General features: G+C 39.2%; 1 protein-coding gene across 3 annotated transcripts in view; it reads right to left on the reverse strand.

Moving 5' to 3' along the window:
• Positions 1–1,410: 1,410 nt before the first annotated feature.
• Positions 1,411–18,178, reverse strand: part of IFNAR1 (interferon alpha and beta receptor subunit 1) — a 40,269-nt gene continuing 23,501 nt past the window's right edge. For all 3 annotated transcript variants that reach the window (XM_039541649.1, XM_039541644.1, XM_039541655.1), the window contains exons 6-11: positions 16,837–16,954; positions 15,770–15,969; positions 9,000–9,154; positions 7,079–7,226; positions 5,831–5,985; positions 1,411–1,868 (exon numbers count right to left, since the gene is read on the reverse strand). In XM_039541649.1, coding sequence (XP_039397583.1) covers positions 1,641–1,868; positions 5,831–5,985; positions 7,079–7,226; positions 9,000–9,154; positions 15,770–15,969; positions 16,837–16,954 — 1,004 coding nt within the window. In that variant the 3' untranslated portion in view covers positions 1,411–1,640. The remainder of the gene's footprint in view (positions 1,869–5,830; positions 5,986–7,078; positions 7,227–8,999; positions 9,155–15,769; positions 15,970–16,836; positions 16,955–18,178) is intronic.

The following is an 18,178-nucleotide window of genomic DNA, read 5'->3' on the forward strand; positions in this document are numbered from 1 at the left end:
CATGTTTTGTATAAACAAGAGCCCACTGATAAAGTAAAATCTGAGCTGGAAAAGTTTGTAAATGGTGACTATTCTTGCCATTCTGTCAGTTAAGAGGAATTATAAATCAAATTAGTAATTGCAGCGCAATCATAATGAGAAAACTAATTTACCCCAGCAACATATAAAAATCATTGAAGCATACACACAGAGGAATTATTTAAAGCAAAGATGATTCAACCATACCAGTATCTAGAGATGTATATGTGGCACCACAATATTAAAATCAGTTGGATTCAGGTTTATAAAATTGTAGTGATCATTTGGCTTTATGGTGGGGGATTTAAAGGATCCAATTTTCCAAAGCCATTTCCTTTTGATGGTTGTGTGTTTGCCCTTCATTTATGATCAGTAGGAATTCAAGAACAAGTTGAAAAAAAACACGTTATTTTCAAATGTAGGAAAATTTCACATTTAAGTACATCTCAGTTGTGGGTAAAAATGTTACAGCTTATGGGTATCTGGTTTCTAAATAGACACAAGTATAAGCTCCCTCACTTGCTTTGGCATTAAAGTGCATAATAGAATTTGCTCTGTTCTTACAAGGCTGAGATTTTGCTTTTATGCACATCTAATTTGGAAGATCACTGTTTTATTCTGGATGTAGTGCTTGTTAGGCTAGAATGATCAAGACAAAAGTTGCCGAAAACTAATTCTTACAACAAGCATCCACTATTTTCCTTTAACAACTCCAGCTAATATTTACCTGAGAAAAATCCCTTTTCTGCCTCTACCTCTGCATGTTAGCTAAGGTAGCTGAATTGTCTGGGAAGAGGGCATATTGATAATAATAAGTTTAAAGTTAACAGAATTGACACCAGCACATACAATGCACCACTGGCACCAGGATTTTCAAGAGCAGGCTTAAGGAAGCCTACATATGTCGGCATCTACTACCAGCAACATAGATGGGCGAAGATTGTCTTTTCCGTGGAGACATCACGGGACTTTTGCTGATGTTACAGGATCCACATGGTAAACAGAAAGACTAGTACCAAATATCCTTTTCCTGGAGGAGCAGTAGTAATATTTGTTCCTCACATTTAAGTCATTTTGCACTACTGAAAAGCAAAATTGGAAACTTTAGGACCAACAGTCTGACATCAGTTATATGTCCAATGGTCTGTGATGGGATGTTAGCTAGGGTGGGATCTGAGTTACTACAGAGAATTCTTTCCTGACTGCTGGCTGGTGAGTCTTGCCCACATGCTCAGGGTTTAACTGATCGCCATATTTGGGGTTGGGAAGGAATTTTCCTCCAGGGAAGATTGGCAGAGGCCCTGGAGGTTTTTTGCCTTCCTCTGGAGCGTGGGGCACAGGTCACTTGCAGGAGGATTCTCTGCACCTTGAGGTCTTTAAACCACGATTTGAGGACTTCAGTAACTCAGACATGGGTTAGGGGTTTGTTACAGGAGTGTGTGGGTGAGATTCTGTGGCCTGCGTTGTGCAGGAGGTCAGACTAGATGATCATAATGGTCCCTTCTGACCTTAAAAGTTTATGAGTCTATCAGCCTGCCTTTGTCAGGCAATGACTTTCATATGTAATAAGAACAGCAAATTGCTAGTTAGGCTGCCAGTCTCAAGTCTGAGATTATTTTCAGTTATGCTGTTTCCTGTTCTAGCATTTCTTCTAACACTTTAGTTCCAGAAGTATCATCATCATTAGAATAATTTCCTGAATCTCGAGTGCTCTGTTTTGAGTGTTTGTAGTCTTTAAAATCAGTTTGATCTGTTTCCTCTATAACAATACTCTCAATTATACAACAATTTTCTGTTGGCTCCTCTGAAGTTGACAGATATGGACTGTTGAAAGGTTGTCCACCAAGGCACTGCAGATGGGGAGAATGGAAGGAGAGAGGAAAAACAAAATTATTAGTTATAAGCTTAAATATGGCTTTGGTTAATGCAGCTGCTTTGCAATCTTGTTCCCATTAGATTCTGTGGTACAATGATGCCTCTACTTATAGTGATAGTATGGCACCTTTTTTTTTTTTTTTTTGGAGTTAGTAACTTAGCTATAAAGGTTGCTTTGGTATGTAAATACAGACAAGTATTACAAAATGTATTTAGATATGTTTCTAAACTAATGTAAATGGTGGATTCTTGGTAACCTGAAGTCTTTAGATCATGATTTGAGGACTTCAATAACCCAGAGGTTATGGGTCTATCACAGGAGTGGGTGGGTGAGGTTCTGTGGCCTGCAATGTGCAGGTCAGACTAGATGATCATGGTGGTTCCTTCTGGCCTTACAGTCTATCAATCTATATGGCCATAATTAATTTCTCATTTTTTTACTTTGCTAACAGTGTGCTCAGCAAAATACAAAAGACTACACAGACTCTAGCCCTTTGGAGCAGGGAGCTACTACACCAACACAAGTACACACTTTGAGACTCAGAGAAAGAACTTAGTGCATTTGGGGACAGGGAAGTGGTGGTAATAAGTAGGTACGTTTTTTGTTTTAAACTGATGTGGATTAGCATTTGCATGCTTTGCAAGGGGAGAAAAGGTTCTGAGGAAAAATTTGAAAGAGAGACAGTGGGTGCTGGGCACTTAGATAAGGGAAGGAGTTCCATCCAGTCTTATGCCCCTCAGTACTTTACAAATAGTGAACTGTTAACTCAACCCTAGACTAAAATATTTTAAATTGTTTCCTCTGAAGGGGACACTTATAAATAAAAAGCATTACATGAACTGTGTTGCCAGTCTACAGTTGACACAAACAGCTGAAATTTTGCCTTGCAATTCAATTTACAGATAATTTGATAGTAGATATATTGTTTAATTCACTTGACTGATGCTAATGTTTGTAAAGCACTATGTACCGTATGTGCTAAGGGCTTCATTGTGGCAGAAGTGCACTGGGAACAAGGTTCACTGTCCAAGTGACATTCCACCTTGTCAACAGCATAACATTCTCAAAGGCAACTGGGAGAGTACTGTGAAAGCTGATTCTTGCAACACTTCAGCAATTGAACGCTGTGAGCCATAACGTGTGCACCTTGTGAAGGTGCATGTGGAGGAAAAGGGCGCTCTCAAGCAAACCTACGTTTTATGTGAACAACAATACAACTTCAAAAAGTATTTTTCCATACAAACACTACTTGAATATGTACAGACTGAAGACAGTTTATAGGAACTACCCCATGACGGTGGGAACTATTTTGAGGTAAAAGTGGAGCTTATGATTTGGAAGGAAGAAAAAGGCTTCCTTTTGTTCCATGATTACTTGTATACAGTCCTCAACGTAGTTACCCCTGAGCCTGACCTACTCCTGGTTTCAGTCACTGCAGCTTAAATGATGACAGGGTTATGGTTTGGGTGGGAGAAAGTGCCAGTGGCATCCCTCCCTTACAAGATATTTGTGCTCCATCATTTCATATACTAGAGAATAGGGAGGGGATGTAACCACATTCCTTTCATCATACTGTTCCAGAACTGGACAGATGGGTGAAGTCAAAGAACTTCATCTCATCAACCCTGAAGGGAAAAATGAAAATTACTTAATTGTAACTGGAGTTCAAGATGGATTCTGCATATTCACACTCCTGGGATGCACTGACTGGTGCAACTTGGACAGTGGATCTTCTCGTGGCAGTGCCAGAGTGCTTGTGTGCCCTTCCTAAGCCTCCCATCAACATTTGAGCATGTTCTGAGAGGGAGGCTACAAAAAGGGACACAGTCCCACCTGTCCCCCATAGAGCAAGGAATTAATTAGGACTCCACAGAAGGGGGAAGGCAGGCAGGGAGTGTGAGTATACAGAATCCATGTCAAAGAACTTTGGTTACAAGTAACCAACTTTTTTTTTTTTTTTTTTTATTAATTATTTTCTACTGAACATTCCCTCTCATGAGATTGTTAAATACTGCTTGCCAAACTAAGGATGGAGGCACATAGCGTCCTAATTAAATAAAGATTGAAACACTGCTCTATCAAACTGAGCATCAGATCTAGATACCAAATTTAAACTATAATGTTTAATGAAAGTGAGACATGAACCTCAAATGGCAGCTTACATATTTCAAAAAGAGAAACATGCCTAACATGCCACAGAGGTACCAACCACTTTAGTTGAGAGAGTTCTGAGACCAGCAGGAGGAGAGAGAAGAGATCTTAACTCTACTCTATATGCTGTCTAGACAAGGGCTGTGCAGAAACAGCTCAGCCCTTGAAGTTTCGAGCACAGGAAATGAACAATTTGGGAAAGGCCTAAACTCCCTAGTTCTAGCCAGATAACAATAAAACTATGTCTGAACGCTAATCTACACTCACCCTTATGAGCATGAGATCCAGGAAAGATAACCAGTATACTGATTAACATAAAAATCTGAGATTTGGGATAAACTTGGGGTGAGGTCTAGGTACAACCTTGTCCTTATGAAAAACAGTAGAAAGAGTCTACCATCAAAACACACAGTCTATCTAGAAGAATTATGGAACTGCAACTCCTATTATAAAGTTGTTTTTATGGAGAGAGGTTTGAATGGTGGAGATAACTGCATTAATACAAAGTTTAGACCCCATGGAGGAACTGGATTTCCTACTGGCAGCTACAAGTTCAATAAACCCTGAAAAACCTTTTAACAGTAATATGAAAAAAATATGTATCATTAATAGGTAAATGAAAAATTGCTACTGTTGCCAAGTGGACTAAGTGAGGAAACAGATTAACCCATAGATTTTAAGTGTAATAAATATTCTAAAATATATTGAATAGGAATGGATACAGGATCAATATCCTAGTCAGTCAGCCATAAAAAATTCTCCCCATTTAAAATCATAACATTTTTCTAGTCTACTTTTCTAGAATTGGATTATTACATGTTGCACACCTACAGAACAAGGTTTCTTAAAATCTGTTTTAAGTCCTATCATCCATGACACTAGATATAGTGATTTTGGATCTGGATGAAAGATCCTCCCTCTACTGGGACAGCAAGTCCATCATTACTGGTAGAGGTTTGTATTTCCCTCTGCAGGAGTAGGAGGTTCATGTACGATTGCTGTCTTGGCCACACTACAGTGACTGGTATCATTTTGGCCGAGTCTTGTGTTAACTTTTTCACTACCTTCAGCATTAGCAGGAAGGGAGAAAAAGTATACATTAAACCAATCCCTCATCCGAATAAACAGGTAAAAATGGAACTAAGATGAATAAAGGAGATAAAGACGGAAAACGGACCTGTCTACAACAGCTACAAAAATTAAGCTCCTCATCCATCAACCACAGTGCAATTAGGAGTGTTCAGGGGCAGAGGAGAATGGAACGTGAGCTGGAGACTCAGAGGAACTCAGAGGAGCACTCCTCATGAACTTCCTTCATTCTCATCTACTCCACTTATTCTTTATCCATCAGCTACTAGAGGATGTAATGTCCTATAAAAAGTAGGTTTTTTAAAGCAAAACCTGAAGCTTGGAAGAAAAAAAACATTTGCACAAAGGTATTCCTTTATTTAAAACTAAAATTTGAAACGGACTTCTCCCCTTCTTTGGGTCAGCTTGACAAGGTAGAAATCTTAAAATGTTATTTTGTAATGGCTTTCAATAGGCTTTTCCCTTTTTTCCATACAAATTGAAATATCTGCTTATCACAGATTTAGAGAAATCAGTAATAATCACAAGATATCAATCTAATTCACATACTTTATCACTAAACTCTTGGTATCTAATCTGGCAAGTCTCCCTGACACTATTCTTTAGAATAATGAATCAGATATATTATGTGATGACATTCTAGTGTTCTTTGATCCTTGAAAAGTTACATTCTTGGAAAGACAGTCAAAACCTTACCTCTATGTTTGAAGGAGGTTTGCATGATGGAAAGAATGCATATCTGATCCGTCTAGATATATAATATATACCAAAAATCAAAAATGATGCAAAAAAGAAGAAGGCAACCATGGCGATTACAAAGGTTTTCAAAATAGTCAGAGGTGAAATTTTATCTAAAAAAATAAGGAAATAATCATTAATCTATCTAGATATTCATGAAGTGCCCTATCACCAAGATCTTACATTTAAAGATCATATACAATGTAAAGGCTACACCATAAAACTTCACATTTACACAGTGTTTTACTTCTTGAAAGCATTACATGAACATGAATAAATCTTCACACCATCCCAATAGCTTAGAGCAGTCTACTGAAACAAAGCAAAAGGTTTTCAGCACCAAATATAGGTACACAGAAACTGCCATTTTGAATCAAAGCCAAGGTCCATCTAGTCCAGTTCCCTGTCTGACAGTGGCCAGTACAGATGCTCCAGAGCAAAATATAAGAACCACACAGTAGGCAGATGTGGGACAATCTGCCTCTCACATAGGTGTCTTCCTGATTAATAGTTGAGATTGCCCTAAACTTTGAAGCATGAAGTTTAATACCCCTTCCAAAATTTGTCATCAACAACAATTCTGGATATTCTTGATATCAAATCTCTTTTGGAAACTTGTTAAATTCTTGGCTTCAGTGACTTCCTGTGGCAACAAATTCCACAATAATTTAGTTTAAGCATTAATGAGACAAATGTATTTTAAGAAATTCACCTGCTGAAGAAATACAAACTTAAAAAAAATTAAGTTTAAGCTCAGATGGAAAGGGGTAGCACAGTGTCTCACAGCTCTAGGTATCCCCAGCAGTTTGTCACAGGACCATTCTGCTGCCTTTAATCAGGATATTGTTTTCTCTATTTAAGGCTTCATCTCATCAGGTGCCTCAATCAGCAAAGTACTGCAGTGTGCGCTTAACTTTAAGCAGGTATGTAGATCATTGAAACAATCAGGGCTAGAATTCTCAGCACCTTGCAAAATCAAGTGGGTTTTCCACTGGCATCAAGTAGATTTGTGGAGTAAGACACTAAGTGTTTTAACATGAGTAAGGGTGGCAGAATCCAGCTCTTAATTCCAAAGAATTGTAAGCATCAGAGAATAAGCTTTCTTTTGAGGAACCTGGGATTTACTAAAGTGTTTCATCCATTCTATATAAAAATTTCTGAACTGAGTTTCAATATATCCCAAACATATATTTAAACTTTTCATACCATTAAGTGTTTTAATACATTCCACATCACTAAAATGACCATCTTTTTTATATGCTGGTGAAAATGCTTGCACTTTCAAACAGTATAAAACCAAGGGTGTCAAGTCAGAGATTGTGAATAACAACTGCTCTTCTTCTTTGATTTTCTCCTGAAAGAAAAATAAGAAATGCAAGTAAAAAACAGTACAAGACTGATTCAACTGTATTAAAAATTGTAGGCAATGCAATACTGAAAAAATAATTTTTGTATAATTTTAATTATACTTCACTCTCAAATCAAAAGTTTCAATTTCAAAACCACTGTGGAAGAGCTCTGACCTTGCTCCCGTGGGTCCTGCGCTTCTAGGCGGTTTATGCTTAGCCTCAGTGGCTCTCTGTGACCCTCCACGTAGCCCTTTTCTCTCTAGGGCCAGGGTTACAGTCTACTGAGCCCTTTTCATCATAGGCTGCAAGGAGGTTGGTGAGAGAACTCCCACAGTCTCTGTTCAGCCTCCTGTCCTGACAGGGACCTGGCTTCCCCTTCCAGGAGCTGTTCCTGTAGTGGTGGATTGGGGGGAACCTGGGCCTGCCCTCTACTTCGGGTTCCAGCCCAGGGACCCTAATGGTAGCAGTTATTGGCAGCCAACCTTTCACTGCCAGAGTTGCTACATTTCCCTGGGCCACTTCCCCACAGCTCTCCTGCTTCTCCCTTTTTCACCCTTACCTTAGGGCTCCTTTAACGATGGTTTGAGGGTGTCTTCAGTAACCAGCCCTTCAGCCGCACTTCCTCTCCTCTGCCTGACTTGAGTGAGCCCTTTTTTTATAGTATCAGCAGGGCCTTAGAGTCAGGTGGTCACATTAACTGAATGGCCTCACCTGACTCGTTACAGGTTAATTAGAGTCAGGTGTTCTCATTAGCCTGGAGCAGCCCCTGCTCTGGTCAGTCAGGGAACAGAAAACTCTTAATCCAGTGGTCAGTATATCTGCCTTCTGCTACTCTGCTGTATCCAACTGGCGTGGGTCTATCACACCACATTTAGAAAGTATTAATCCACAAACTAACCATTTTCACTATTTTGCAAAGGTACTTGCAAAAGTACACTTCAAACTTTGTGCTGTGCAGACATCAAACTTTCTGGTATGTTTAAAGTGTTCTGATCTCTTTTCATATGTGCATTCTTATTGTAGTCTTGTAAAACAAAGTTAAAGAGTTTATTACACAAGTTTTTGATGTGATTTTTCATTTTTAATGTCAACTAAAAATAATGTGTGAATTTATAAATGCAGAGAAATTCAGTCTAACCTTAGCTCTGAATTAACTAGAAATGCTATACAAACTTCAGTGCTGAGAATTTAAAAAAAAGAGAATATTTTTAGATCAACAGGGAAATAGTTTAACTAGTATTATGCCAGCTTTTTTGTTCCATCTTGGACTAACTGATATAAGAATTACTGTTTTTTTTAACTGAGTGGCCATAAAACTACCAATACAGAACTTCAGAAAGAAGTTACTTACTGAAGCAATTTTTTTCTCTAAAAGCCCGATCCTGCACCAGTGAAGTCAATGGGAGCGTTATCAATTACTTCAATGTGCACAGGGTCAGATCCTAAATAAACTGCTTCCAGAGAGCCATGCAGTCAACTATTCAAAAATGATCCATCAGCAGCCATTCATGCAAGATTCCTAAAATGACTGTACAGATGCAATATCATGAAGGATAACGGTCATCAACCAACCAATATTACCATCTTTTTGCCTACTTTATGATGTATATATCCCAGCAAGATTTTACATTTTATGTGAGCTCTGCAACAAGAAAATCATATACAAGGCTCTTTTTTAAATTAAAATTTTTAAGGGGAAGGTCTTAGTGTAACATTAAAATCATGCTACTTATTATTACACCTTTTTAATTAAAAAAGTTTGAAAAAGTTTTTTTTACCTCAGTATCTGAAGAATTTTTCCAGTACAGAACGCGGTAAGCTAAGTCATAAAATTCACTCATGGACTTATTTTCAGACTCTCCTGGAGGAGTGAGCTGGATACGAAGTGAATCCTTATTGGAGCTTACTGTTACGCTTGGAGGGCCAATTTCATCTTAAAAAGATTTCACACACACACACAAAAAAGTTAAAAATCTGTTAGCTAAAACAAGTAAGTAAAAAATGTTACGGCTGTGATTAAACCCATAACAACAGCAAAGGTTTTCAGATTTATGGCTAGAAATCTGGCTTTTACTAGTACCTTTACAAAAACAAATAGGGGGAGATGGGAAAGCAGGCACAATGATGTAAACGTTTAACCCTAATGTTTCAGCATTAATATTGTATTTGTTGTTTTTGAGCTTTCGGTCACACTCTGAATGATATTTTGAAGTTGTGATATATATCAGTCAAAATAGAGCTATTGAAATTTTAGAACATGCATTGCAATATTGACTGGATAGTTTAATTTAATAGGGAGAGCTAATGAAAACATGAAAATATTTTTATTTATACTAGCAAGATAAAAACAAGTATCAGTCACCAGATGGCACTATTAGACTTAGTTATTTTTTCCTTAATGTGCAAACACTATCCATTCTTTGAAGAATTGCTGTATTATTGTTAATTTTTGAGGTAAATTATGTATTCTGTTGGGGAAGCTGTTGCAAACAGCAGGAGAGTTTGCACTCTGTCTTATTTCCTCTGTCTAAAGTCAATTCTTGGGGCAGAGCTTCTTCCTGAGAACCAGACACTGATCTATATACTGCGATTTCTGAAAGGGGACATGCACGCTATTTGTGATCACCTGTGTTCAAAAGATTGGTGTATATAGCATAAAACAAACAAGTTGAACTAATATACCCAGACGCCATACCACCAATTTCTTCTCCAATGGGAAGCCTGCATGCAAGGCTCTCAAATCTACCACTCAGCAACAATTACAAGGACTATGACAGTCTTTGTGCTTCTTAAACTGATCAACTGGATTAGGAAGCAGTTCCTTTTTTACCCCCAGAGGTATAAGTCAGGTGAGAAGCATTATTGATTTTCAGCCTTCAGTAAAAGGGTAAGAAAAGCCAAATCTTCTAAGGCAGTGAGTTTCAACCTTTTTATGCCCAAGATCACTTTTTGAATCTAAGGGCAACCCAGGATCTATCCCACCCCTTCCCCAAAGCCCTGCCCTGCTCACTCCATCCCCCACTCTCACTTTCACTGGGCTGGGGGGGGGGGGTTAGGGTGCAGGAGAGGGCTGGAGGTTCAGGGTGCAGGAAGGGGCATGGGGTGCTGGCTCCGGGAGGGGGCTCGAGGCTGGGGGTTGGGGTGTGGCCTCCTGCTGGGCAGCACTTTCCTCCGGCAGCTCCCAGTTGGTGGCAGCTGCCTACCCCAGTCTCACACCGCTCCTGGAAGGGGCCAATGCACCCCTGCGGCCCCTGTGGGGGATGTGGCTCTGCGTGCTGCCCCTCTCTGTAAGCACCGACCCCACAGCTCTTCCAGCCAATGGGAGCTGCAGGGGAGGTGCTTGCAGGCAGGAGCAGCGTGCAGAAGGAGACCTCTACCTCCCCACCCCTGGGTCCGCAGATCTGCACTGGCTGCTTCCGGGAGCAGGTTGGGGCCGGAGTAGGCAGAGGGAGTGCCTTAGCAGCAACCACACTGCACTGCCGGTGATCGCGGCCAACCGGTTGGTGACCACTGTTATAAGGTAATGTTTTCTCAGCCTTTACAGATTGAAACTCCTTAACTTGAAGTATAAAACACTTCGACAGTAAATGTAAAGGTGTTGAAAAAAATTAACAAATGATAAAACTGATAAGCCTATATAATTTGTTTATGCATTGAAAGGTTGACAAAATAGAGGACACTGAAAAGTAAGGTGTGCAAGGAGTGCCAGAGCAAGATTTTCTTTATTTTAGATCAGCAGTTTTCAAACTGTGGGTTCGTGACCCCATTTTAATGGGGGCGCCAGAGCCAAAGCCTGAGCCCAACCACCTGGGGCTGAAGCCCTGGGACTTTGGGCTTCCACACCCAGGGCAGTGGGGTTTGGGCAGACTCAGGCTTCAGACTCCTGGAGTCATGTAGTAATTTTTGTTGTCAGAAGGGGGTCGCGGTGCAATGAAGTTTGAGAACCCGTTTTAGATCGTAGTAAAGTTTTCAGTGCCTTGCAACCCTCTCTCCAGTCGTCATTTTTATAACTTCCCTGGGAGTTGCAAACCACTAGTTAGAAATAAAAATTTTATTAAAGCTAATGTTAAAAAAAAATATAATACATTGGTTGAGAAAAAGAGTGTCTGTACATCTGGGTATAGTGCTTAGATTACCCACAAATACAAAGTTTGTTTTTAAAGTCATAAGATACATATAGTGCATAATCAGCAATAACCCAAATTTTGGTGAATGAGTTTCAGAATACAGTTTAGATATTTAGCATCCATGCATTCGGGTACATTACTCATGAAAAACATTATACAGAGAGTTTGTGGTGAAAAGTAAAATATATCATTGAGATTTTAGGATAGGTTGTCCATTTAGAGAAAAACAGAGTCCACCAGGAAAGTATGAGATTTACTTTCCCAACTGTGCCTACTTTAGAGCATAAACTAGCATACATATGAGGACCAGATCTGTAAGGAATCCCTTCTCCCACATTTACAGCACACCACAATTAACTGGTTTTCTAGTTTCCCCCTTCTCTGACATCAGGAACTCACCCTGCATCCAAAGCAAATGCCAGATTAGAGGGACTCCTGCTATGATCTGGTATGCTAAGATTTACATAACAAAATTATTAATGTAATATAGTTAATGAATGAGGAAAGTTAAAGTATGCAAAAAGTGCAGAAGATGCTATGCATCTCAATTTTAGTAAGTAATTTGCTATTTTCAAGCCAGGAGTGAAATCCCAGCTCCACTGGTATCCACTTGCCTGCCTGGTGCGAAGGTTGCGGATCTCTCGAGGCATCTAGATAGACTTATGTGTAGTGCTGGGGAGGAGCCGGTGGTCGTGGTACATGTAGGTACCAATGACATAGGGAAGGGTAGGAGAGATGTCCTGGAAGCCAAATTTAGGCTGCTAGGGAAGAGACTGAAATCCAGGACCTCTATGGTGGCATTTTCAGAAATGCTCCCAGTTCCACGCGCAGGGCCAGGTAGGCAGGCAGAGCTTCAGAGTCTCAATGCGTGGATGAGACGATGGTGTAGAGAGGAGGGGTTCGCGTTCATTAGGAACTGGGGAAACTTCTGGGATGGGAGGAGCCTATATAGGAGAGATGGGATCCACCTAAACCAAAGTGGAACCAGACTGCTGGCACTAAACATTAAAAAGGTTGTAGAGCAGTTTTTAAACTAGGAGATGGGGGAAAGCCGACTGCTGCAGAGGAGCGTGTGAATCGGACACAGACTTCTCTTAGGGGAGAGTCTGATGATAGAGAATCTCCAGGTTATAGTCAGGAGCAGAGGAATGAGAAGTATAATGTAAGGGCCGGATCAGATGATAAACAGTCACATAAAAAAGAATCTGGCACATCAGAAAAAGGCAGGCTAATAAACAGGGACAAGTTTTTAAAGTGCTTGTACACAAATGCCAGAAGTCTAAATAATAAGATGGGTGAACTAGAGTGCCTTGTGATAAAGGAGAATATAGATATAATAGGCATCACAGAAACCTGGTGGACTGAGAGCAATCAATGGGACACAATCATTCCACGGTACAAAATATATCGGAAGGACAGAACAGGCCGTGCAGGGGGAGGAGTGGCACTATATGTTAAAGAAAGTGTAGATTCAAATGAAGTAAAAATCTTAAGCGAATCCACAGGTTCCATAGAGTCTCTATGGATAGAAATTTCATGCTCTAGTAAAAATATAACAGTAGGGATCTATTATCGACCACCTGACCAGGACAGTAATAGTAATGATGAAATGCTAAGGGAAATTAGAGAGGCTATCAAAATTAAGAACCCAATAATAGTGGGGGATTTCATATTATCCCCATATTGACTGGGAACATTTCACTTCAGGACGAAATGCAGAGATAAAATTTCTCGATACTTTAAATGACTGCTTCATGGAGCAGCTGGTATGGGAACCCACAAGGGGAGAGGCAACTCTAGATTTAATCCTGAGTGGAGCGCAGGAGCTGGTTCAAGAGGTAACTATAGCAGGACCGCTTGGAAATAGTGACCATAATACAATAGCATTCAACATCCCTGTGGTGGGAAGAACATCTCAACTGCCCAACACTGTGGCCTTTAATTTCAAAAGGGGGAACTGTACAAAAATGAGGGGGTTAGTTAGACAAAAGTTAAAAGGTACAGTGACTAAAGTGAAATCCCTGCAAGTTGCGTGGGCCCTTTTTAAAGACACCATAATAGAGGCCCAACTTCAATGTATACCCCAAATTAAGAAAAACAGTAAAAGAACTAAAAAAGAGCCACCGTGGCTTAACAACCATGTAAAAGAAGTAGTGAGAGATAAAAAGACTTCCTTTAAAAAGTGGAAGTCAAATCCTAGTGAGGCAAATAGAAAGGAGCACAAACACTGCCAACTTAAGTGCAAGAGTGTAATAAGAAAAGCCAAAGAGGAGTTTGAAGAACGGCTAGCCAAAAACTCCAAAGGTAATAACAAAATGTTTTTTAAGTACATCAGAAGCAGGAAGCCTGCTAAACAACCAGTGGGGCCCCTTGACGATGAAAATACAAAAGGAGCGCTTAAAGATGATAAAGTCATTGCGGAGAAACTAAATGGATTCTTTGCTTCAGTCTTCACGGCTGAGGATGTTAGGGAGATTCCCAAACCTGATCTGGCTTTTGTAGGTGACAAATCTGAGGAACTGTCACAGATTGAAGTATCACTAGAGGAGGTTTTGGAATTAATTGATAAACTCAACATTACCAAGTCACTGGTACCAGATGGCATTCACCCAAGAGTTCTGAAAACTCAAATGTGAAGTTGCGGAACTATTAACTAAGGTTTGTAACCTGTCCTTTAAATTGGCTTCGGTACCCAATGACTGGAAGTTAGCTAATGTAACGCCAATATTTAAAAAAGGGCTCTAGGGGTGATCCCGGCAATTACAGACCGGTAAGTATAACGTCGGTACCGGGCAAATTAGTTGAAACAATAGTAAAGAATAAAATTGTCAGACACATAGAAAAACATAAACTCTTGAGCAATAGTCAACATGGTTTCTGTAAAGGGAAATCGTGTCTTTCTAATCTATTAGAGTTCTTTGAAGGGGTCAACAAACATGTGGACAAGGGGGATCCGGTGGACATAGTGTACTTAGATTCCAGAAAGCCTTTGACAAGGTCCCTCACCAAAGGCTCTTACGTAAATTAAGCTGTCATGGGATAAAAGGAAAGGTCCTTTCATGGATTGAGAACTGGTTAAAGGACAGGGAACAAAGGGTAGGAATTAATGGTAAATTCTCAGAATGGAGAGGGGTAACTAGTGGTGTTCCCCAAGGGTCAGTCCTAGGATCAATCCTATTCAATTTATTCATAAATGATCTGGAGAAAGGGGTAAACAGTGAGGTGGCAAAGTTTGCAGATGATACTAAACTACTCAAGATAGTTAAGACCAAAGCAGATTGTGAAGAACTTAAAAAAGATCTCACAAAACTAAGTGATTGGGCAACAAAATGGCAAATGAAATTTAATGTGGATAAATGTAAAGTAATGCACATTGGAAAAAATAACCCCAACTATACATACAACATGATGGGGGCTAATTTAGCTACAACGAGTCAGGAAAAAGATCTTGGAGTTATCGTGGATAGTTCTCTGAAGATGTCCACGCAGTGTGCAGAGGCGGTCAAAAAAGCAAACAGGATGTTAGGAATCATTAAAAAGGGGACAGAGAATAAGACTGAGAATATATTATTGCCCTTATATAAATCCATGGTACGCCCACATCTCGAATACTGTGTACAGATGTGGTCTCCTCACCTCAAAAAAGATATTCTAGCACTAGAAAAGGTTCAGAAAAGAGCAACTAAAATGATTAGGGGTTTAGAGAGGGTCCCATATGAGGAAAGATTAAAGAGGCTAGGACTCTTCAGCTTGGAAAAGAGAAGACTAAGGGGGGACATGATAGAGCTATATAAAATCATGAGTGATGTTGAGAAAGTGGATAAGGGAAAGTTATTTACTTATTCCCATAATACAAGAACTAGGGGTCACCAAATGAAATTAATAGGCAGCAGGTTTAAAACAAATAAAAGGAAGTTCTTCTTCACGCAGCGCACAGTCAACTTGTGGAACTCCTTACCTGAGGAGGTTGTGAAGGCTAGGACTATAACAATGTTTAAAAGGGGACTGGATAAATTCATGGTGGCTAAGTCCATAAATGGCTATTAGCCAGGATGGGTAAGAATGGTGTCCCTAGCCTCTGTTCGTCAGAGGATGGAGATGGATGGCAGGAGAGAGATCACTTGATCATTGCCTGTTAGGTTCACTCCCTCAGGGGCACCTGGCATTGGCCACTGTCGGTAGACAGATACTGGGCTAGATGGACCTTTGGTCTGACCCGGTACGGCCTTTCTTATGTTCTTATCAATGGAAAAAGTTCCCGCTGGCTTCAGTGGTGCCAGTTTTTCACCCAGTGTTTCTACAGGGGAACTATAAAAATAAGAAATATATTAAAGATGAAAATGAATATACTGAATGCAGATACTAACGATGTATAAACCAACTGAGAAACAAAAAATGGTGAAGAAAATATATCCACTTACTTACTACACAAGGATCCACTTTTATTTCATTAGACCAACGTGATTTATTATATCCATTCATAGCTTGTACACGGAGAAAGTAAATTCCACTAATGACTATGTCAGATGAGAAGTCACACTGTGCAGTAGTGATGTTTTCACATCCAGAAATAGTGATCCATTTATCTGAATAGTCTTCAGAAAGACTCTTTAAAAATGCACTAGAATAAATGACATTTTGTGGTCAATATGAACACCCTAGTCTAATCAAACTGACAATATTTTTCATTTAATTTACAGTTGAATGACTACGTCCATTCCTGTTCACTGTTTCTAGGCAAACACATGCAATGAATGTATAAATTTATGTCAAAGACTTCTTCAAAGTCCAAAGCTGTATCATGCAGCTCTGTGTCAACTATTTTGCTGACATGCTCAAAGCATTCCATCAGAACTCAATCTTTTCTATGGAATGTTCATTCTTAATTATAATGAAGAGTGGGGAAAATAAATTAAATGCAACATTTTCAGTGAAAAACTGAACCAATCAGGACATTTAAATTTAGATGAGGACAGCAACATTTGTGCACTCACTGCACATACCCCAAATATATTTGCAGCCTAACCATTAATAGTGTTTGAAAATCCCAGAGTATATGTAATGTGGGTATGTTAAAATTTCTTTGAGGACTCTAACATTTGCATTTTCTGACTTTCACATGTTTAAGTTCTCAACTTCAACTCACCAATTTCCTTGGTGTTAAGACAGATTAGGAAATGTGAGCGTTCATCTTATCGAAACAGTATCTGGTACACATTTAGAAGCCTAGCCTGCAGGTATTCAAAACTTCAGAGAGAAACTGAGTGCTGTGAACTTCAATGATCAAACATTGGTATTATTCTTGTAAGTCACATGGGTGACTGGATGAAGTATCCATTACCTCAGTGAGTACATCAAGATACTTTTCCGAATATCATACTTGAATTTCTAGGAATACTTAGCTTCATAGGCCTAATCAAAGGCAATTTAGAACAGTCAAGTTTAAAGTCTACTTAAGCAGCAAAGCTTTAAAAACTATTTAACTTACCTGAGATATTGTACAGTAAAGCTCACATTTTGATCATATTGATTATCCCAGGATAGAAGAAACTTCATGTTCAAAGCATGAACTTCCACATTCATTGGATAAGGTAGTACATTCCACGCTAAAATGCAAAGAAAACAAAACTCACCATCGTCAATAAGTCTTAAGTCATGTATACTTATTTTTCCCCACAGTAAGAAAATCTGTATAGTATATTTTAAATAACTGTGTGAATAGAACTTTAAAATATTCGGTGATTTGCCATCATAGCAGTGGGCGCACACAGCTGATTAAGTCATAGTGGTATGTAGCTCTCGAAGGGTTTTGTAGGAAAGCATCAGTTTTTAAAATCAACAGAGAATATTAGACAGCCCAAAAATGTTAGAATATGGAAATATGCTGAGAAGTCAGTGTCACTGAGAATCTGGCTGGAATAATGTACATGAATACAAGTTTACAAAATTACATATTCTGGAAGATCTGCAAATAAAGAACACTATGATGCAACTGATGATGTTCTCATCATAGCATTATCTCAAATCTGGGGGATTTTACACCGTGCAAAATTTAGCTATATAAAAGTAAAGAATCTGGAACAATAGACAATTCACTTTAAGCAAAACAAACTGAAACTGAGGTTAGCAATAAATATATTCTATATTACCATATAAAAAGTAGTTTCGGATTCCAATTCCTTGGCTGCCGTCTGTGACAAACCATAGCAATAGCATACTTTAAACATAAAATCATGAATTCCATTGTTAATTAATGGACCAGAGTAAGAAACCCCATAGCAAACCAATAAAAGACAGCATAGCTAGTGGACTTTTTCTAAAGATGTCACAAATTAAGCAGGATAGAACTTGGTCTGCACTTGGATAGGATACCAGCAAGGAAAATCTTGCTGCTACATGAAAGTGTGTTGGTGATGAACACGCTCCCCCTCCCGAGGGACAGTACTGAACCAAATATTCAACAGTGGTATTATGAGGCGGGGCACTCTGGTGGAGGTACATAAAACCATGTACAGACCTTTGTTGTCATTAAAGGTCTCATGTCACTTTTTTGAATGATGCTATTTATTGGTTTTAAAGACGTCTACTATATGTACAACACAGTAATGCTGATAATTTAACCAAAGTTTACAAGCTGAAAAACATAAGCCCTACACAGTTGAACATTACCATGACACTTTCTGCAAGAAGAGGGATGTTAATCCTATTAAAATTCCAAATTAGATAACTGCATTAGAAATTCTTCTTGAGAAGACAGCTAACTAACTAAATATTATTTCCTGGTCTTTTCTCTCTTACCAGAATGAAAGCAGCATTTATCAATATATGTT

This window comes from Mauremys reevesii, linkage group 1 (genome assembly GCF_016161935.1).
Source record: "Mauremys reevesii isolate NIE-2019 linkage group 1, ASM1616193v1, whole genome shotgun sequence".
Taxonomy (NCBI): domain Eukaryota; kingdom Metazoa; phylum Chordata; order Testudines; family Geoemydidae; genus Mauremys; species Mauremys reevesii.